Below are 22762 nucleotides of genomic sequence, written 5' to 3' on the forward strand. Positions count from 1 at the left end.
ATACGTTGTTGTACAAATGATGAGGTAAAAGCACTAGTGACGAGCACGAATAAACGACTATCACTAGTCAACAAATACTAGTGACGGGCAAGTGCCCGTCACTAGTAACCTGCTACCAGTGACGCATTACCAGTGACAGGCGCCTTCCCTGTCACTAATGGGCCTTTTGAGCCCGTCATTGGTAGGCTATTCTGCAGTAGTGCCTGGACATCACGAGGATCTTTGGAATGGTCCGGGTAATAAGATTCATATATGGGAAAGTCATTTTAGGGTTTCGGAAAAGTTTGAAATTTTTCAGGTATCGTATCGGGGAAGTTCTAGAATGTTCCAAAGGGGTCACCAGTGGGGCCCACACTTCCCGGAGGGCCACATGGACCAAGGGGGTGCGCCCAGGCCTACATGGGCCAGGCGCACCAGCCGTCTATGGCCCATGCGGCTGGCCCAAGGGAAACCCTAAAGGGGGGACTACCGAAGGGGAAACTTAAGGGGCAGGCCCATGCTGCACGTGTACATAACTCGGAGGCGCCGCTCGTTGAGGCGTTGAACGGATTGGATCGTGAGGAGAATGACTACATCGACCGCGTTAATTACGTTTCTGCTTAGCGATCTACAAGGGTATGTGGATCTGATCTTGCTCGTTGCTTGCATCTTCTTAGATTAGATCTTGGCTCTTCGTAGATTCAATCTTGGTTTCGTTCGCATCTCGTAGGAGTTTTTTGTTTTCTATGCTGCGAATCCCATCACGTTTAGCCTACGTCAACATGAGATCTTTCAAAAGTCTCCACTTTTGGGTGGCCACGTCCTCAGACTAAAAGATGTTTCCTCTGCCAAAGATCATATTTGTATGGCTTGTGTTGAAGGAAAGATGCATGAGACAACCCACAAGAGCAAGACCATCATTTCATCTCTAAGGTGCTTAGAGACCGGCGCACCAAAAACATGGTCCGCCGGTGCTATATTACCACCAGTGCAGCAAAGATTTGTGCGCCGGTGCTGCTGAAATACCGCCGGCGCAGCGAAAAATTGGCGCGCCGGGGGTAAGGGTCGTCTAGGTCCGGGTCGGTTCAAAAATCCGACCCCCCTTACCGCCGGCGCACCACTATAGTGGCCTGCCGGTGGTATATAGATTACCACCGGCGCACCATTCAAAATCTTTCGGGATGGCCATGTGTTATGTGTTCTAGTTGTTAGGAAAATTAACAAATATGAATTTCGATATATCTTGCAAAATGGCGCCATTTTCGGATAAATGGCTCTCGAGGTTGCATATGACCTCCGATGAAAATGTTTTTTATATGAAAAAATATCTACAGAAAAAGTTACATCCAATTTCAACGGCCTTTTGCCGTTTATCGATTTTTTAGATTCCTCAAAATCAAACAGGAAAACAGAGTTTTTTCACGTTTTAGATTTTGATGCAAAAAAATTTCAAAAAAAACCTTACCACCGGTGCACCACCATATTGGTGCGCCGGCGGTAACGTTCGCTATATATTGAAAACCAGCCCGATGGCCTCTTCTCCTTTCTCCTTTCTCACTTTCTCCTCCGCCTCCTCATTTTTCCCTCCTCCTCCTCTTCCCCTTCTTCCTCCTCCTCCTCCTCTTCCACTTCTACACCTTCTCCCCCTCCTCCTTCCTCTCCCTCACTCCAGCGACCCATCCTCTCCCTCCCTCCAGCGACACTGCTGCGAGCACGTCCTCAAGTCGGCGACCTCCCTCCGGCGACCACCTCCTCAAGCTGGCGACCTCCCTCCGGCGACCACCTCCTCAAGCCGACGAGCTACTCCCAGTGGCCACCTCCCTCCGGCGAGCTACTCCCGGCGGCCACCATCTCGACCTTCTCGACCCTCCGGCGACTCTCCGGTGACCCTTCGGCGAGACGGCCACGGCGACGAACGACTAGATCTAGGTCGCTTTTTTTTTGAATTCTGAAAAAAATACCGCCAGCGGACCAGGCTGGTGCGCCGGCGATAAATCATGTTACCGCCGGCGGACCTAGCTGTTACGCCAGCGATAAGCCGTTACCACCGGCATGTTTCCACCGTCGGGTGCTGGTAACGGCTTATCACTGGCGCAACAGCCAGGTCCGCCGGCGGTAACCTTTTTTGGTCCGCCGGCGGTAGTCTTTTTCATAGTAGTGTTGGACCTCCATCTCACGATAGTCTTGGTGGGAAAAAGTATTGTTTGGTTATTGTTGATGACTATTCAAGATATAAAGTGTGGCAAATTGTAAAATTCCCCGGATTTCCCTAATGAATGTGGACGTCCAAGTTGACCCCTTGAGAACCTGAAATGAACTCGGTGCCATTGTTGCTTCCTATTGTCAAGATCTTGGCGTTGTGTTGACATTGAACTTCATTGGCAAAGTCGATGATGGTTTTTTGAGTCTCACTCTTGAGCTTGAAGAAATAAAATTTTACAATTTGCCACACTTTTCTTGGCACTTCTATCATTTGCCATTTTGTGTCTCACTGACATGTGGTGGTTATGTGGCAAATAATAGACACTTCAAAGAAAAGTGTGACAAAACATAAAATATTCCGGGAAATCCACACTCGGATGAACCATCGTCGCGAGAAGATAAGATAAACACAACTCGAGCCGGAACATAAAAGCAGGAACGGCTCCACAACTTGGCAACGGTTGTAGCTTGAAAAGGAGAAGACACGTGGAAGAGACGTGACGCAGCGGACGACGCCCCGAGCAGGAAAATTGACGATGAGTCGAACAGGTAAATAGGGGCAGATACACGCAGCAGACGATGCGCCAGACACGTACATAGCAGAGTGCTGCAGTGCATAGCGCGCCCCACGCTTTAGCACCGGTTGGTCCCCTTTAGTATAAAATTTCAAAAAAAATCATTTTTTCTTATTTTTTTTGAAAAAATCTAAAATCTTCCTGCTTTCATATTTCCCTTTGGAATTTTGAGAATCTAAAAATTGGCTAACCGGGTAAACCCGAGTGAATTCGGATGCAACCAGAAAAGCCGTTTTACCTTTTTCTAAACCTTTTTTGCAAAAAAATCGAAATTCAAATTTGTTAATTTCCCCTAATAGTAGGTTGCGTAACATACATGAATCTGAAAAGATTTTATTTTTTGAATTTTCTATCATTTCATCTTGTATTTTACAGAGCTAAAAAAGGCGATCCACGGGGGGGGGGGGGGGGGGGGGGGAGTTGCGTGGGGCACGAACCGGTGCTAAAGCTCTGGCCTCTCGAACCGGTGCTAATGCACCCATTAGTCTGGGTTCGTAACCTAACCGGTGCTAAAGCTCCGGGCAGCTCTGAACAAAAACCTCTTTTTCTACTAGTGCCAGAACTTGAAGACAAACGTCGACGCCGACCACGGCCGTCGTCAATGGAGGCGCTCTACGTCCAGGCCACCAGAACCTGTGGCGAACAAGGTCATCTCCGTCGACAAGGACGCCGTCGCTGCAGTTGCCTGTACCTAGCCCACCGGCGTGCACCGGTGATGCTGGCCGCCGTCGATCGAGATGCAGGCCATGCCACCAAGACGAGACCCATTTCCACCATTATCTAACGCCACCATCACTGTATCAAACATGTACGTGCATGGTGCAGTCCAACATACCAGCAATCCAAGGACCATGCACACGCACACATGCATGCTACTTCTAAGCACGTGCAGAAGGCCAAGATGCATGCATCTGTGACTTCGACTGTTAATTACGACGCCGGTCGCTGGTGTCTTCTTCTTCAATCCACGGGGGGCCTGGCCCGGACTGAGCCGTCTCCCACAACCACGCCGGCTCCACTGGTGCAATGCCATGCCTCGTCATTGTGGTCACCACCGAGACCTCCTTCTTATGCCTGTCAAAGGATCCGCGTCGTCTTCCGTCAATGCCGACGCCAAGGGCAGCGACACACTGAGCCTAGGAGCTAGGTGGACGTCATCGTCGTCACCGTCACGATGCTTCTTCTCATGCCCGTCACAAACCGACACCGACGCCGATGGCGGCTGACAACAGTGCGCCTGTGTTCATCGCCGGCTCAGGAGGACATCCACACAAGCCAAGATCTAGACAAACCGGAGGAATACGGCTAAGCATCGCCGGGGCAACGAATGTACCACTCCTTCCACTTCACCATCAAATCACCATCATCTACACCAAGCGCATGGAGAACACGAGACTTGAAGACGACGACCATTGCAACAGCTTAATCGAAGGTGGTTCGCGACTTTGACTCATGGAAGTAACTAATCGGGATCCTTCGGAGGCCCTGTGAACGAGAACACACAATCGGACAAGTTATATCGGCCGCGCTAATAGGCCATGAAGAGTATATATAAAGGGATCATGTACTTTTTGTTTCAATATTGAGAGATTAATTAATAAAAGGCATGTTTCCCCATATTTTAATTGTGTACTTAGGTACACTGGCACACCCGCATATTTATTTTCCCTAGCGTGTAGAGAGATAATAATTGTTTATTTATATTACTTTTCGTGTCAAACACTTCTAACTTGTTTCCACCACGTAGTGTTGCAAACAACTTTGGCAAGTGGTTGCGTGGAGTAGATCACAAGTATATGATGCTAATTAGGGTGGGAGATATTGCCGTATTATGGTCGTTTTGGCTATGTAGGAATGATTTGGTTTTTAATGATAAGAATTTTTCGGATTTGCAGATCATATCTACACCGGTTGGAGAACATAGACCTGTTTACATATGTCACACGATTGGAGACGGTGGTGAGGGATATTTTTTCTCAACATGGGTGGGGGCTTAGTGTACGGATCGGCCCTCCACTGCCATCACCATAGGCATTCTATGAGACTTCCATTTACAAGTATTATGGCAGTCTTTTTGGTTTTTTTTTGTTATGCGGCTATGTGCGTCCTAGCTATGTAGAGGCCGGGTGTGAACTCTTTTGGCTTTGCCTTGATGCGAACTTTTAAATTTAATAAAGCGCCCTTTATAAAAAAATACATGTACAATTCTCACGTTACAATGGTACAAAGAATGATAAAGTACACAACCGAATCCCACAAAGGCGCATGTTTACCAACAGACCACATGCATGTATGAGGTCAAAGGAAACGACGGAGCGGGCGTTGATATCAACAATTTGGAAACAAATCTGAATGTCCCAGCCGGTTGTTTGCCACGGACCAATAAATTAAACAAGGGAAAGCCACATGTTATAAGGATACAAATTAACCACGGTGTTAAGTTGGTACTCCTACGTAGTAACTTTTAGTAAATTATTTCCATCGCAAAAACACTTTTAATTAATTAATAAATTGCTTCCTATCTCCCTGCAGCCTCCGTATTTTCTAATTTGTTTCTTTTGCTTCGTCTGATTGTTGAAACCCATGAATATGACACATAACCGGAAAAATATAGGAGATAATATCAAGGAGTTATCAGGCCATTAAAGAAGGAAAAGGAAATCTTACCAAGAGGTGGGTGATTGGAATATTCTTGCAAATAGAATTCATGTGAATTATTAGAAAAGATCCTTAAAAGTCTTGTGCTCTCTCTATTTTCCTATCGTGGGGAATTAATTAGGTGACATGTGAGTTCACCCAAAATGTCACTTACTCACAATTCCAAAACGCAATTCAGACCCCACCATCTCAATAGAAGGCAAACCTTGTACGTTGACCGAAACTTCTTCCACCTCTAGAAGAGAGATTGATGATTATCCGGGAGAGCGGTTCAGGTTCTTCAACCGTTGCATCCTCTGTTTCGAATTAATGAAAATGTATTTTTTCGCCAAATCAAATCTAAAAAACCAACCACTCTCTTGTCTGACTTCTCTATAGCCACTGGTATCACACCCGACCGTAATTCTCTACACTCAAACAATGCCGTCTTCAAGTTGGGTTTCAAGTGCTCACACCGTACCGTAATCCTAATTATATGCTGGTTTGGCAACCTTATTCGGAATCGAATTTCGATTGTTATTCATCATCAATTTGCGTATCAGAGTATGGCATGCTTGCCTCTCTCCTTTTTATCTCAGAGTACACGGTAACCATTTCTAACTCTGCCATTGCCGTGCTTCTTGATAATGGAAATCTTGTATTAAGAGACCAAGTAACTATATCTGAAGAGCTAGAAACCATGTCTAGCGAGTGGCTCAGCGGATGGCAGCATTCATTCTGCATGCCATACAAAGAGCTAGATTGATCATGGTGCTTGTACTATTCCAATTAATTGGAGGTCTAAAAATGAGTCAGATGCATTCCCATGGCCTTGTTCTTAGGTTTTACAAATTTCTGTGGATATTTTGATTCGGATCCTCAGTCGAATTTTTTCTTCTCCTTGCAAAGCGTTGGGCAGAAGCCATCATCTTCCTACGTCACCAGGATGATGTACGCTTGGTTGATGTTAGCAAGGTGGGCGCGCTCGTCGTGGAAACCATTGAGGAAGGACAAGAGATGACATTGATGCTACTCATGGTGTGCTTTATTGAACCACAAACATGTCTACCACTAGTGGAAAATAGGGCTTCCGTGGGAGCCATTTGTCGCGGGCGCGCCTGCACCCGCGACAAATGGGGTGGCCACGTCGCTCCGAAGCCGGCAGAGGCTTTTGTCGCGGCCTTTTGTCGCGGGCCGTATTACGACCCGCGACAAAAGGGGTCGGCACCCCTTTTGTCGCGGGTCGTAATACGGCCCACGACAAAAGGCCATGCCTATATATAGACACGCCCCCAGCCCCCCCCCCCCCCCCCCCCCACCTCATTTTTTCCTTGGTGGTGAAGGTGGAGGTGTATGCTAGCTCATTTTTTCTACATGTGCACAAGAGGTGTTTGATGGAATGCTTGTGAGAGGGATGCCACTTGATTTTATTTGATAAGATTTCTCCTCTTTTTTATCCTAAAAGGTTAGCAACTATTTTCTCGACTATATATATGCATAGTCCGTACAATACTAATTTTAGCAAGGTGATTGCATCTGATACATATATAATTGTACTTATGATGCAGATGAGTCATCCATGGATGTACGGTAACCGATGTGCTCCCGCTTTCAGAGAGGGCGTGAATTCTTTCCTGCTTGTGGCCGAGGCCAACAAGTCGAAGCAAGGTTTTATGTGCTATCCATGTCTAAAATGTAAGAACGAGAAGGATTACTCTTGCTCAAGAGACATTAAGAGCCACCTGCTTCGGTTTGGATTCATGTCCAGCTATAATGTTTGGACCAAGCACGGAGAAGAAGGGGTTATGATGGAAGACGGCGATGAAGAAGAAGATAATGATGACCAATACCGATCTATGTTCTCTGAATGCGATGATACCGCAATGGACAACAATGAAGAAGAAGGAGGTGAAGAACAGGCATCAGATGATCCTGTTGATGATGATCTTCGTCGGGCCATTTCTGATGCAAGAAGAGACTGTGGCACGGATAAGGAGAGGTTGCAGTTCGACAAGATGTTAGAGGACCACCACAAATTGTTGTACCCAGGTTGTGAAGATGGGCAGAGAAAGCTGGGTAGCATATTGGAATTGCTGAAATGGAAGGCAGAGGTCGGTGTGACTGACTCGGGATTTGAGAAATTGATGATAATATTAAAGAAGCTGTTTCCAAGAAATAATGAATTGCCCGTCAGTACATATGAAGCAAAGAAGCTTGTCTGCCCTCTAGGATTAGATGTGCAGAAGATACATGCATGCATTAATGACTGTATCCTCTACCGCGGTGAGAAGTACGAGAATTTGAATAAATGTCCGATATGTGGTGCATTGCGGTATAAGATCAGAAAAGATGACCCTGGTGATGTTGAGGGCGAGCCACCTAGGAAGAGGGTTCCTGCGAAGGTGATGTGGTATGCTCCAATAATACCACGGTTGAAACGTTTGTTCAGAAACAAAGAGCATGCCAAGTTGTTGCGATGGCACATGGAAGAACGTAAGAAAGACGCGATGTTGAGGCACCCCGCTGATGGTCGGCAGTGGAGGAACATCGGGAGAGAGTTCCCGGATTTTGCAGGTGAGGCAAGGAACTTATACTTTGGTCTAAGTACAGATGGCATGAATCCTTTTGGGGAGCAGAGCTGCAGTCACAACACCTGGCCCGTGACTTTATGTATCTACAACCTTCCTCCTTGGTTGTGCATGAAGCGGAAGTTCATTATGATGCCAGTGCTTATCCAAGGCCCAAAGCAACCCGGCAACGACATTGATGTGTACCTAAGGCCATTAGTTGATGAACTTTTGGAGTTGTGGGCCAAACCAGGTGTACGTGTGTGGGATGAGCACACCGAGCAAGAATTTGACCTACGAGCGTTGCAATTCGTAACCATCAATGATTGGCCTGCTCTTAGTAACATTTCAGGACAGACGAACAAAGGATACAACGCATGCACACACTGTTTAGATGAGACTGAAGGTAAATATTTGGGAAAAAGCAGAAAAGTTGTGTACCCGTACAATCGCCGTTTCCTTCCGCGCAAGCATCCCTTAAGGAAAAAAGGCAAGCATTTCGATGGCGAGGCAGACAACCGTCCGAAACCTGTCCCCCGTAGTGGTGGTGATATATTTGACATGGTCAAGGATTTAAATGTTATCTTTGGAAAGGGTCCAGGCAGTCGACCTGTTCCGAAAGACGTTGACGGACACGCGCCCATGTGGAAGAAGAAATCTATTTTTTGGGAGCTAGAATATTGGAAAGTCCTGGAAGTCCGCTCTGCAATCGACGTGATGCACCTGACCAAGAATCTTTGTGTGAATATTCTAGGTTTTCTGGGCGTGTATGGGAAGACAAAAGATACAACAGAAGCACGGGAGGACCAGGAACGTCATAAAGGACGAAACGGGAATCATCCAGGGCATTTTGAAGGGCCTGCCAGCTACGCTCTTACCAAACAAGAGAAGGAGATCTTTTTTGAAGCCCTATTCAGTATCAAGGTTCCGTCTGGTTTCTCATCGAATATAAAGGGAATAGTAAATATGAAGGAGAAAAAATTCCAGAACCTGAAGTCCCATGACTGCCACGTGCTTATGACACAATTGCTTCCGGTTGCATTGAGGGGACTTCTACCAGAAAATGTTCGACTAGCCATTGTGAAGATATGTGCATTCCTCAACGCAATTTCTCAGAAGGTAATGGATCCAGAAACTTTGTCAGGATTACAGGAAGATGTGGTCGAATGTCTTGTCAGTTTCGAGTTGTTGTTCCCACCATCCTTCTTCAATATTATGACGCACCTCCTCGTTCACCTAGTTGAAGAGATTAGAATTCTTGGTCCTGTATTTCTACACAATATGTTCCCCTTCGAGAGGTTCATGGGAGTATTAAAGAAATATGTTCATAACCGAGCTAGGCCGGAAGGAAGTATCTCAAAGGGCTACGGAACTGAGGAGGTCATTGAGTTTTGTGTTGACTTTCTTCCTGACCTTAAGCCGATTGGTGTTCCTGAATCTCGGTATGAGGGGAGGCTGACTGGAAAAGGCACACTAGGAAGGAAAGCAACGGTGTGCAGGGACAAGATTTCTTTCAATCAAGCACACTACACAGTTCTATACAATTCCAGCTTGGTGGCTCCGTACATCGAGAAACACAAGAATGTTTTACGAGAAATAAACCCAAGCCAGCCCGAGTCCTTGATTACACGTCAACACATGAATACCTTCGGCAGTTGGTTGCAAAGACATCTCATTAGTGACCCAACTGTTGTAGAGCAGCTGTACTTGTTGGCCAGGTTACCATCTTCAAACATATGTACATTCCAAGGGTACGAGATAAATGGGAATACATTTTACACGATCGACCAAGATAAAAAGAGCACCAACCAAAACAGTGGTGTCCGCTTCGATGCAAAAGATGAGAATGGGCAAACCACCACATATTATGGATACATAGAGGAGATATGGGAACTTGACTATGGTCCCACTTTTAAGGTCCCTTTGTTTCGGTGCAAATGGGTGAAGCTCAGCGGTGTACAGGTAGACGATAAGTACGGTATGACAACAGTGGATCCCAACAATCTTGCGTACATGGACGAGCCATTCGTCCTAGCCAACGAGGTGGCTCAAGTTTTCTACGTGAAGGACATGTCTAGCAAATCGAGAAAAAGAAATCAACAAAAGAATACATCAACCGAGGAGCCAAAGCGCCACATAGTTCTTTCGGGGAAAAGAAACATCGTGGGAGTGGATGACAAGACAGACATGTCAGAAGATTATAATAAGTTTAAAGAAATTCCACCCTTCACGGTGAAAATTGACCCAAGCATCTTGCTAAATGATGAAGATTCTCCATGGCTACGGCGTAGAAGATCACAGCAGTAGATGGCGATGTAATAATGTATTCTTCATATATAGTTCCCAAGACAATCTCTACATTTATGTAATAATGAGAACCCTTTCCCCAACACTGTTAGAGGAGATGGAACTTTAGTCCCGGTTGCACCCACCAACCGTGACTAAAGGTTACCCACACATCCTCATCCTGCCGACAGCTTTAGTCCCGGTTGCATCCACCAGCCGGGACTAAAGGTTGCCCGCCTATTTTCTTCCCGCGCTTCCCACCGCTTCCCGCCTCCGTCTTCCCGCCATTTTTTCACTATATATATGTAGGCTTGGTCTCCATTTACATATCACATCTACACTCATATCTGCAAACCTCATCACCCTCTCCCATGGCTTCCATCGTATCTCTAACACCCCGGGAGGCGGAGGCACTTTGCGCCTTGAACTACCCCTGCCCGCCGGGCTACCGCGTCCCGACCGGCTGGTTGCTGAGCGTCGGAGGCGTACCGGTCCCTCCTATCCCTCTAGGTGTGGCACGCGAGATGGCCATCATGAACCACTACTACTTCGAGCTCACGCCAGAGCAGCGGAGGAATCCCCAGTGGCATCCCGACTACAGCCCGACTTGGGACAGCTTCTTCATCAATCGGCGTGAGAGGGCGGTTGCCAGGTACGAGGAGGACGGCCCGCCTCCTTCGAAATTCAACGAGGCCGGCTGTCGGCTGTGGTGGCGCGGCCGGACTCTCCAGAGCGTAATGGCCTACCGTGGCCCCCGCCTGCGCTACCCTCAATCCCAGCCCACGCGTGCTCACCCGTCCAGGTTCGACAACCGCGACCCCGATGCTAGCGACGATGACGTCGGCGACTATGATGACTACAGTGGCGACGTTTATATGGCTAGGCAAGACTATGACTGAATGGCTCCAACATTCGAATCTGGCCATGTATCTTAATTTTCAGTTGAGCTCTGTACTTTAATTCGAGTTCAATCGTAATAAAATTTCGTAACAACCACTTTATTGAACTAAAACAACCGACAACGACTTTATAAACTGAATTTAAACTAAAACAACCGACAACGACTTTATTGAAATTACAATAAAATAGATAAATGACTAGTCTAGTCTCTACTCGTCGTCGGAGGTTGTCTCCGTCCAAATGTCATCCCACCGAGGGTCGTTTTCGGCCCAAGTTGTATTCGGGTTCTCGAGCTCGAACTCGGCGACGGCCCGACGGTGGCGCCTGTTGGACCTGCGTTGTGCCCTGAGGTCAGCGAAGAACGCGTCGGTGTTGTCGACGTCGTTGGGGAACTGCGCCCTCCACTGGCGCATCAACTGCTCGTCGTGCTCGGCGATGGCGATCCTGCGCTGCACCTGGCGGTGCCGGCGACGGTCCTCGTCGTCGAGGAGGCACGGCGCTGGCGCGAGGAACTCCGCCTCCTCTAGCGATTCAACATCCGGGAAGTTCATGTCGCGCCGTGGCCGCCGAAATCGCCACGCCGTAAGCGCGCGCCGCCAGCTCCGGCGTGTTGTACGTGCCGAGGGTTAGGCGGATGCCACCGGCGCGTATCTCGGCGTAGAACCTACCGCTCGGACGCACTCGAACGCCACGGAAACCGGACGACCCTCGACGACGTGGCGGCATCCCGGAGATGAATGAGCGGAGGCGGTGGCGACGTGTGGCTGCGCGGGCACGCGGCGCTCTATATAGCGCACGCGGGGCATGACACGTGTAAGCCACGGCTACACATGTCGCACGCGGGGCATGGCACGTGTAAGTTACGGCTACACACGTCGCACGCGGGGCATGGCACGTGCAAGCCACGGCTACACACGTCGCACGCCGGCAGCGACGGGGCGACACGTGGCACGGGGAAGCGACACGTTGGATACAAACGGCCGGAGCCGTTGGATGCACTGTGCCACGGATGCCACGGAAACCGGACGACCCGCGACGGCGTGGCGGCATCTCGGAGATGAATGAGCGGAGGCGGCGGCTACACGTCGGTGTCCGAATACTCCGCATATCATTAGGGTGAAACATACACGACTATGATGTGAGATGCAAATAGGTATATGGATGTCATATTCATGTTCATTGGATTTTTCTGATCAATTTTCATATATAAAACATTTCTATTTGAGTTACCATTTAAAAGTTATTAAAATAATAGTTTTTATTAATATAAAATAGATAAACAGGGTTTATTTAAAATAGAAAAGGAAAAAGTTCAGAAAAGGGGGCTGATCCGCGTCCAACGGCTCCAGGCCGTTGGATTCAAGCGGCCGGAGCCGTTGGATGCACTTGGCGCGGATCATCCCCAACCCCCTTTTGTCGCGGGTGGTGGCACGACCCGCGACAAAAGACCCCCCCCCCCTTTTGTCGCGGGTCGTGCCACCACCCGCGACAAAAGCGGGCCTTTTGTCGCGGGCCGTGGCACGACCCGCGACAAAAGGGTCTCTCCTATATAAGCTCCGCGTCGCGGGCGGAGCCTCCACCCGCGACCCCAGAGGCAACCCTAGACGTTTTTTGCGCCGCCAGGCTGCCAAAAAAATCCGCACCGCCACCGCCGTCGCCGCCAGCAGCTACGCCGCCCGCCACCACCTCTGCGCCGTCGCCGCCCCCGCCACCTCTGCGCCGCCACCGGCCCTTCTACCGCGCGCGCCCTGCGCAGGTAGCCGCCGCCGGCCACCGGCGCGCGCCCCCGGCCATTTTTTTTTAAAATTTTTGTAATATTATTAGTATTAGTTAGTTAGCTAGTTTAGTATATGTATAGTTAGTATAGTTAGTATAGTTAGTTAGTTTAGTATAGTTAGTTTAGTATAGTTAATTAGTTAGTTTAGTATAGTTAGTATAGTTAGTTAGTTTAGTATAGTTAGTTAGCTAGTATAGTTAGTTAGTTTAGTATATGTATATGTAGTTAGTTAGCTAGTATTTTTTTTTAAATTTTTGTAATATTATTAGTATTAGTTAGTTAGCTAGTATAGTTAGTTAGTTTAGTATATGTATATGTTGTTAGTTAGCTAGTATTTTTTTTTTAAATTTTTGTAATATTATTAGTATTAGTTAGCTAGTATATGTAGCTAGTTAGTTAGTTTAGTACAAGTTTAAATTTTGTATTAGTTAGCTAGTTAGTTAGTTTAAGTTTTCTGTAAATCTTTCAAAACGCCCCGACCGGACCGACACCGTCCCACGCTCCGTCTCCCTCGCTTCGCCACCCCCGACGCCGCAACTTCCCTCTCCTCTACCTCTGAAACGTCGCAACTTCCCTCTCCTCTCCCTCTCGCCGACACCAGTCGCCGACACCCTCACCCGCCCTCTCCCTCTCGCAAACACCCCTCTTCTCTCCCTCTCGCGAAAACCCCCGACGCCGCAACTTCCCTCCCTCTCGCAAACAACCGACACCCTCTCCCTCTCGCAAATACCAGTCGCCGACACCCTCTCCCTCTCGCAACCAACCGACGTTGATACCCTCTTCCTCACGTGAGCATTGTCGAGATCCTCTCCTTGAGCCTACCCCGTCCGTGGTTAGGGTTAGGGTTTGGGTAGTGTTTGGTTAGGGTTAGTGTTTGATTAAGTTTAGGGATTGGTTAGGGTTAGAACATGTACTTATCGATTTAATTTTTTGCAGAAACAATGGATCCATTCGAAATCCATCGAGACTTGGAACAGGAAGACCTATTCGAGGACATAATCCGCGATGGTCCCAAAGCCGACCGAGAAGAGCGCGACTCTGGTGATGGAGAAGACCGCGGCTCCGGTGATGGAGAAGCCGACGGCTCCGGTGATGGAGAAGCCGACGGCTCCGGTCATGGCGAGGTATACGATCACTAGGCATTAATGGAATTCTATATGTACATATAGATATAAATTAATTAATTTTTATTCTCTTAGGCCTCCGAAGATAAGTTGGAGAAACGAGGCCCGGCAAAGAGGTTGAGCCCAAAAGACCACTTCACAATTGAAGCTGTATCACCGAAAGGCCAACCGGTGGCACCCGCGGCTGTCAGAGTGACATTTAAAAATCAGTGCGGAGCTCTGGTTAGGGATCGTCTCCCGATCACTATTAGAGAATGGAACAAGACCAAGAATGTGTCCGAAGATCAGGTTGCCGATAGGTACAAAGACACACTTTTTGACGACCTCATGACACATTTCACTTTGCCAGTTTTGAGATCGGAGTCTGAGATGGCCAAGCAGAGGGCGCTAGTGAAGAAATGGGCTCTTCAGAAGATGGGGGAACTTTTCCGGGCGTATAAGAACCGGTTATGGGCAACTTATAAGGCCGAGAAGAAGCCTCCATTATTCGAAAACTATCTAGCGAAGCAGGAGCATAACTGGGAAGAATTTGTGAAGTACAAAGAATCAGAGGAGGCTATGAGACTGTCAAAGAAAAACAAGAAGAATGCAAGCGAAAAGAAATATCACCATCATACGGGGCGAGGGGGCTACGAAGTAGCCATGCCTAAGTGGGATGCACAAGAGGCTGAGATGAAGCGGAATGGGATCACTCCAGAACCCGAGCGAGAAGGATGGGACATTAGGGCTCGAAATTGGTTCCTTGGGCATGGCTATGAGTATGACATGAAGACAGGGAACCTTGTTGAAAGTGACAGCAAGGTTAAGGTACCCAGGGAAAAATGGATTGAAGTGATGGCTGATATTAAAGCGGGAAAACTGAAGTTTGCTCCCGATAGAGAGAAAGACTTGCTGACGCTTGTCCTCGGTAATCCTGAAAAGGGAGGACGAACAAGAGGCTTCGGCCCTAGTGTTCCGTGGGCGCTTGGGTTTCCGGACGACGCGGAGACTTATAGAAGCCGAGCGAGAGCAAAACAACGCGACCTGGAGGTGCAGAATGACCGGATGGCCGAGTTCCAACGGCAACTAGACCAGCAGCAGCGGGAGATTCAGCAGCAGCAGCGGGAGATAAATGAACTAAAAGGACAGCGCCAGCCAGATAATACCGCCGGCATATCTCAGCGACGAGAAAGCAGCGTGGCCGACTCGGAGGCCCCGCCTACACGGATGATGATAGATGCCGGTCCTGGCAACCCCTTGGATGGAATCAAGGAGCAAACACCTTGTGATCTCCATGAGGTGTTCAGGAAGGTGTCTGTTAAGGTGGCGGTCGGCTATGTCTTACCGGCATTTGGACCTGAAGGTGAGCCGGCAACATGGCATGGCAATCAGATTCCAGCTGGCTATGCTCGTGTCGGGGTGGATTCAGTTGTACCGTCGTGGGAGACATTGGAGCTCGAAATCCCTGGAGGTGATGGGGGGCTTACACTCAGAGAGGTGCTGGGAGAAATCATTCTCTGGGAAAAGAAGAACATCAGGCTGCCAGGCTGGGTAGCCCCTAGTACCAGTCGTCCCAGTAGGTCACCATCACCTCCTCCAGGTGATCGCAGGCCACCATCACCTCCTCCTACTGATCACATGTCGCCACCATCACCCCATGGGTACGACCACGACATCCGTAGTCCATCTCCATCTCCAGCGCCGCCGCCTGCGCCCACTAAGACTCGGAATGCACCCAGCCGGAAGCGTTTCAAGAGTCCTGTCCGCAAGCGGTCGCCCCTCCCAACAGTACCAAAGGTTCCTCCCCCCCGTCCTTACGATCGTACTAAAGAGGAAAATGAGGCCATTGTAAAGAAACACGTGCATGAACAGCTTCATAAGGAAAAACCTCCAGCGCCAGCGCCATACACCGAGAAGCAAAAAGCATATGCTCTTGATTTTCTGAACACATCATCGCAATATGACTTACACGAGAAGAAGGATGACTACACACGCACACTTGCGAGGGTAATTGAGGACAAGGGCACTGCTAAGAAGAAGGATAGTGCTAGCACGAGCAAATCATCAGCTAGAAGTGTAGCCGGGAAGAAATCAAGTTCAACAAGTGCACCCCTCAAGGCCAAGCAAGCAGCGACAACGGGCAGAAAAAGAAAGGAAGTTCCCAGCTCGGAGAACAGGCCAAACAATCGATCCCACCACTCAAAGTGTTAGATGTTCCCTCGGTGTACCAGGAACATGGTGATTTCGATCTGGAAGCAGCTGCGGCGCTAGCGGCTCAAGTTGGCTGTACCGTGGAGGAATTGCTAAGTGCCCGTGATGCAGTACTACCCATTGCTGATATAACTCGTAAATTTGTCTACGGGGCCGACTTGGTCAGCAAAGAGCGGCTGCATAAACTGCCAACGCATATGCGGAATTTGCATCAGTGGTACCTTGATGCGTGCAAGGAGAACACAAGTTACATCGTGGCGGATATCCCAGAAGATTATTACTTCCGAAAGGAGGAGATCCATATTGAGATGAATGAACTCTGGCAGTTATTCAATTTAGACTCCCTCGACAAATCTCTCATGAGTTGCTACTGCTTGTAAGTTGTTAACTACATATAAGTTCATGTTCATTCAGTTGTTCCTGTTCATTGCATATACTCATTATATCTTATGTGTTCTCTTATGCAGACTGAAGATCATTGAATGCAGAAGTAATAAGATGTTCAATGTTGGGTTTGTTGACCCAGATAAAGTACATCATGACACGGTAAAGAATAATGCCGAAGAAACGGGGGGAAACCTACTAAGGTTTATAGGGGAGCAAAGCTTCTGTGATTCAATACTGTTTCCTTACAACTACAGGTGAGAGTCTTACTGATCTGTTGTGCACATTCAATTTTTCTTACTCGATGTTATGTGTAATTCATGACGTATATATATATAAACATGTGCAGTTTCCACTGGATTCTGCTAAATATTCAAGTTGATAAGGGAATAGTTGAAGTAAGGGACCCATTGAGTAGAGGCCTGGACGGGTTCCGCGACTTGCAGAAGATTCTCCAGACGTAATTTCAATCATTGCCGCGCTATATCTTTCGTGAGATATCAATTAATTATCCACTCATTCAATCATTCTTTTGCCTGGCAGGTGTTGGAGAGCTTTGAAGAATAATATTGCGGGTAACTTCGCAGAGAAGCTAACATTTACTCTTGTACCGTGCGCCCAGCAGCCACAGGGGACGAATCTATGTGGATACTACGTTTGCGAGTCCATTCGCATGTTAACCACTGAGAAGCACAACGATAATAGATTCAACGTAAGCAATAACATTCACAACTTTAGTTTATTATCGTCAGTATTTCGTTATCAAGATTGATATAGTCATATTCATCTCATTTTCCTATATAGGTCGACTTCATGCGGGAGAAGCTCCAACCACACGAGCACATACTAGGAATTACGGAGGAATTGGCGGGACTTCTAATGAAAGAAGTAATAGACGACAACGGCTTGTTTAGTCCAAATAGGCGCAACAAATGATCCCCATGTATTAGTTCGAATAGACGACGGGCTTTAGTCCCGGTGGTAGTGAGCTCCATGTATATGTGTAAGGGGAATCTACGAAGTTTTGCTCCCAATATTTGTTTGCTCGATCTATATATAATGAATGAACGTGTACAACTTGTAGTAGCGTACAAATATTTGTTATGCAACTTTTATTTTAAAATGAAAAAATGAAATAAAAGGGGGGGCGGTGGCGGGGGGGGGGGGGAGGGTTGCTGCACACCTCAAACCCTAAAGCAGTAGTGTTCTGCGCGCGCCACGTAGAGGCCCTTTTGCCGCGGGTGGTAATACCGCCCGCGACAAAAGGGTGTGCCCCTGGGGCACCCCGCGCCTGCCACGTGGTGGACCATATGTCGCGGGTGGTAAGCGACCCGCGACAAAAGGGTGGACCTTTTGTCGTGCCTTCGTTGTCGCGGGTGGCCGCCCGCGACAAAAGGGCTGTTTTCCACTAGTGTACCAACCGTACCCTAACTAATGAATGAATACATAAACTTGTACCATTCAATGTCAGTGAGATCCAAGCAATTAACAGATGAAAGAAAGCGTAAACGTAATCACATCACAGTTGTTTGTAAGAAATTCGATTGTGCAGGGAAGATTTGTTGTCCAAGAAGTCATATGTATTCACACCCAAAGAATGCAAACAGGCAAACCAATTTAGTTGGTGATCTCAGTAATGCGCCTAACAGAAATTGTCTTCTCAGACCTACACCTAAATTTTCAATTATTGATTTTTTCTTGTCCAGGTAGCCTCGACATGCCAACTAGCACCTGACTAGTTAATGAATACATAAACTTGCACCTTTCAACGTCATCGTCTAAGCAATTAACATATGAAAGCAAGCGTGGATGTACTCACATCAAAGTTGTTTGTAAGAAATTCGATTGTGCTGGGAATATTTGTTGGCCAAGAACTCATATGTATTCTGACCGAAACAAGGCAAACAAACAAACCAATTTATTTGGTGATCAGAGTAATGCGCCTGACAGAAATTGCCTTCTGACAGCTAGACCTAAATTTTCAATTATTGATTTTTGCTTGTCCAGGTAGCCTCGACATGAAGTGTTATTTTGTGCCCGAGAAAATTTAAAGCAAGATTAAAATTTGTTAATTGCTTCCAAAAATAATTAATATTTGGAATCGTTCCGACCCAGCTAGTTTGCCCGGGCAATTTGCCGTAGAGCGTGTCCAGCCTGGCTACCTATTTCTCCATATAGGGAGCCACTTTAAAATAGCCTCTCCCTATTTTTTGACAAGCTCCAACCAACTCCCTATATTCTACTGACCTATATTTTATTCATATTTGCAACTAACAAAATATTTCTAACGGCTATATTTTCAATTGCTATATTTCTAACAGATATTGATCCATATTCCCAGTTTTTTTAGCATGGCAAAAAAATATGGCTATGTAATTGGTTAATATGCCTGGATTTGTTAATGATAATGAATTTTTTAATATGTTTCCTATGTTGAGCTTCGCAATAATCTCAAAATTTTATATGAAAAAATATGCATGCACACATATTATATATTCAATATAGTGGAGACCTGATTTTCCGGAGAGATTCTTGTTAGTCAATATAAAGAAAAATATCCCCATTAGGCCAACAATATGTTTATGTATGCTCCATCAAAAATGCTTTTTTTCCGTGTGTGTGCGACATCAGATAGATAAATCAAAACAGTAGGTTATAGTTAGAGAAACATGGTGCCGGATGATTTTTCATGTTTAATGCTGGTTTTTATAGTGTTATGAAAATCCCTAGAGTACTAATTCATGTTAGTGCTGGATGAACCTCCAAATTGGGATGCGCATATAAAATGATACATATCGAATTTGTATATGCATACTTGATCTACACGTATTTATCTATTTGTCTGTTCACTTTTCGTTTGATGAACGTATCAATACGTCGATGTATATTTACTTATTGTTTGCTGAGTGGCAAATGGTACTATGAGTCCGAACTTCTCTTAGTGTTGCTCGATCGATCGAGACGAATGGATGGCAGGTACGCGCGCACAGCAGACTCCCTATAAATTGGTGGCCTTCCATGGTCATTTGGTCATCGCAACTAGCAAACACACGCACACACTCTTTACACTCAGTTTTTTGTCGTAGTAGCTCGAGAATATGGCGGTAAGGCTATGTATATACACATAAATGCATACATGCATGTTGAAGTAGAGCCAGAATATGGCGGTAATTAACTGACTTGTTTATTTTGTGATGCATGCATGCATGGATGTTGTATGGAGGTCGCGGTGAGTGTTGGTCCATGGGGTGCACCGGGGGGAGAGCCTCGCGACATCCCCATCGGCAGCATGCCCCAGTCCCTGGTGAGCATCACCATCTGGAGCATCAAGGCCTTGGGGGGGGGGGGGGGGGGCATCTGTGGCTTCTCCTATGTGTACGTCGACCAGAACGGGGGGGCCCATCCACGTCGGCCCCTGGGGCAATGCCGACCCGGAACACACCATCACGAACATACAGATGGGTCCCGGCGAGTACCTTTACGAGCTGAGCGGCAATGCCGATGACTCCGCCCTATTATCGCTCAAACTGGTCACCAACCAGCACACGTACGAGGTCGGCGCTCCGTTGGAGCACACGACCTTCAGCATGCCGCTCAGGAATGGCAAGGTGGTCGCCTTCTTTGGCCGCTCCGACAACGATCACCTCACGGCGCTCGGTATCTACGTGCCGGTGATGAAAGGCTCACCGGTCAATGTCGGTCTTTGGGGCGACTCCGGTGGCGTACCCGTGGACATCACCACGCCGGTGCAGCTTAAGAGCATCACCGTCTACAGCACCGATTCCAGCGATGGGCGCATCTATGGCTTCTCCTTCACCTACGTCGACCTGACTGGCCAGTCCATCCATGTTGGCCACTGGGGCACGATCAAGGGAGAGAAGCATACCGTACGTACCACGTTAATTCATTCTTAATTTCCTTTCTACCTATTGATTGCACGCGTCTAGCTACTTAGTTATCTCACTTGTGACAACTTTAATTTGAGTACAACTCGTCATGCATGCATGTTGATGTGATGCAGTTTGACCTAAACCTGCAAGGCGAGTATGTGAACAAGATCACTGGCACTACTGCCGGCGACAACCGCATGACCTCGCTCAAGTTCACCACCAACCAGCAGCGTGACTACGGCCCGTTCGGGAGCGATAGGGGCAATGCCTTTAGCATGCCGCTGCCAGACGGCAAGCACAACGGCGCCGTAGTCGGCTTCTTCGGCCGCTCCGGGAAGAGCCACGTTGACCTCGGCGTCTACGTCGGCCTCGCGCCCAACGAGCCATGAATCAATCACTTGTAAACGTATATATCGAGCTAGCAGGTAGTTACGTACTCTACCCATCCAGAATGCAGACCTCTACTCGATCTGCATGCTACGTTAAACGCCAGCGAGCTAGCTAGCTGGCTATACATATGTGTCATATGTTTGTAATGAATAAGCATGATGGGATCAAATACTGTCAAGGGATTATATATATGCATGTAAGTGTGTAATCTTTACTATTAAATTGCAATGCAACCGTGGTACGTCGTCCCCTCGCTCGCGCCCTTGAGAACCGATTCACGTCGCTCGCTCGCACCCTTGGGCCCACGATCTCTACTAATAAAACCTGAATGCTCGCGTCGTGCAGTTTTACGAACATCCCCTGAAAAATTCAGAATTCAACCCGCAATCACTTTGGTCGTGACCGACTGACTGATAGAAGCGGCGGCCCAGGCGCCCAGATCCGCGACGGAAGCAAGCAAGCTCCCGCGACAATACCAAATACACCATGCGTGTTGACCTCCACCTCCATGACACGTGCGCCGCCGGCCGTCTCCACCTCGACCATGCTCACTGTGACAGAATCCTCCACCATGCGCGTGTCGCTGGTGGCCTCCACGTCCACTAGAGAGGGGCCGATGGAGGAGGAGTGGTTAGTTGCAGGGATGGGGAGGGGAAGCAGCCGATGGGCTTCGGAGAGACATGGATGAGCAACACGGGCGTGCCGCGTGCAGGGGGCTGGAGATGGAGGGGAGGACATGTGCGGGACGAGGTTTCATGCCGACCGCCGCTTTTCTTCTGCTGCTATTTTGAAACGACGGAAAGAGAGATTGTTTCTGCTGCTGGTTTGCTTGCTTTCATGTGTGCTTTGCTGCCGCCGATGCGTGGCATATAATTAGTGTAGGTCGACACAACAATAGCTGTTTGGCTGCTGCTTTGTTCATTGTTAGCTGCAATGTTTTTTACCTCCCGTTTATTTAGTGTAGGTCGACACAACAATAATTAGTGTAGGTCGACACAACAAATAAGGCTGTAATGCTCATGGTTTGCAATAAAAATACCACCCGTTTGGCTAAACACGTACATGCTGATCCCCATAAAATACATCCTCTTTTTACATTTTTTAATTCAACTTATCGAAATCATCCTGCGAGGGAATTCCTGAAATTAGCACATTTTATTAGCATAACATGTAATTTATTTACTTTCAGTTGTAACATATCAAACTATTGTAGCACAATGGAATTTTATTAGCATACTGTTTCTCTACCTCCTTTTTTTCTTCTTTGCCGAGTGAAATCTCCCGTTCTTTGAACGGCAAGAAAACAGTTTGCTTTCATGATAGACACATGTACCTTGTAAAATAAATTACATTTATTTAGAGAGGAAAAGTAGGAAAAATACTGTAGATTAAGCAACAGTGATGGGTAGCTAAAGGGATGTGGCAATAGGAAATAACATATCATCGTTTTTTTTATTTTGATAAAGTATAATATATTAATATCATGATGATACCGAGTACACCAGGTCTGCAAAAAAATGATATATCCCTCTCTGCAAAAAATAACATATCATCATAGAAGTTTCAAACAGATCCGCAGAGGTCGAGGGTGGGTTGGCAGCCGGACGCGGGCGCGGTTGCTGGTGCAGCTAGAGGCAGTGCGCCGGAGAGAGGTCGGCGGTGTCGTGGCATTGGCGCGGCCGTGGTGAGGTATGGCAGCGTTGGGAGCCGGAAGAGGTGCGGGCGCGAGAGGGAGAGGAGAGTCGGGGACGAGAGAGACAAAGGCGGGGAGCGGCGGCTGCTGGGCTTGGCCTAGGTTGGGGAAGCAAGGAGGAGAGCAGGGAGGTGCTGGGGCTCGAAAATGAGGCAGGGTGCGGCATCG

General features: G+C 47.6%; 2 protein-coding genes across 2 annotated transcripts; both read left to right on the forward strand.

The window, feature by feature from the left end:
* Window positions 1-16400: 16400 nt before the first annotated feature.
* LOC139835794 (uncharacterized) lies at window positions 16401-17085 on the forward strand. The gene is made up of 3 exons (XM_071825665.1): window positions 16401-16613; window positions 16705-16878; window positions 16971-17085. The coding sequence occupies exons 1-3, from the start codon at window positions 16435-16437 to the stop codon at window positions 17083-17085; spliced, it is 468 nt and encodes a 155-aa protein (XP_071681766.1). The 5' UTR covers window positions 16401-16434.
* Window positions 17086-19970: 2885 nt separating this feature from the next.
* LOC127341025 (protein GOS9-like) lies at window positions 19971-21091 on the forward strand. The gene is made up of 2 exons (XM_051366793.2): window positions 19971-20508; window positions 20643-21091. The coding sequence occupies exons 1-2, from the start codon at window positions 19993-19995 to the stop codon at window positions 20898-20900; spliced, it is 774 nt and encodes a 257-aa protein (XP_051222753.1). The 5' UTR covers window positions 19971-19992; the 3' UTR covers window positions 20901-21091.
* Window positions 21092-22762: the final 1671 nt, after the last annotated feature.

Source organism: Lolium perenne, chromosome 1 (assembly GCF_019359855.2).
Source record: "Lolium perenne isolate Kyuss_39 chromosome 1, Kyuss_2.0, whole genome shotgun sequence".
In the NCBI taxonomy this organism is placed as follows: Eukaryota; Viridiplantae; Streptophyta; class Magnoliopsida; order Poales; family Poaceae; genus Lolium; species Lolium perenne.

What these genes read in the sequence shown, in the direction of transcription:
- LOC127341025 (XM_051366793.2), top strand. Translation starts at nt 19,993, where the DNA reads ATGTGTACGTCGACCAGAACGGGGGGGCCCATCCACGTCGGCCCCTGG. An exon ending in TCAAGGGAGAGAAGCATACC is followed by an intron (nt 20,509 to 20,642) that starts GTACGTACCACG and finishes GATGTGATGCAG; the next exon opens with TTTGACCTAAACCTGCAAGG.
- LOC139835794 (XM_071825665.1), top strand. Translation starts at nt 16,435, where the DNA reads ATGCGGAATTTGCATCAGTGGTACCTTGATGCGTGCAAGGAGAACACA. An exon ending in CTCATGAGTTGCTACTGCTT is followed by an intron (nt 16,614 to 16,704) that starts GTAAGTTGTTAA and finishes TCTCTTATGCAG; the next exon opens with ACTGAAGATCATTGAATGCA. An exon ending in CTGTTTCCTTACAACTACAG is followed by an intron (nt 16,879 to 16,970) that starts GTGAGAGTCTTA and finishes AAACATGTGCAG; the next exon opens with TTTCCACTGGATTCTGCTAA.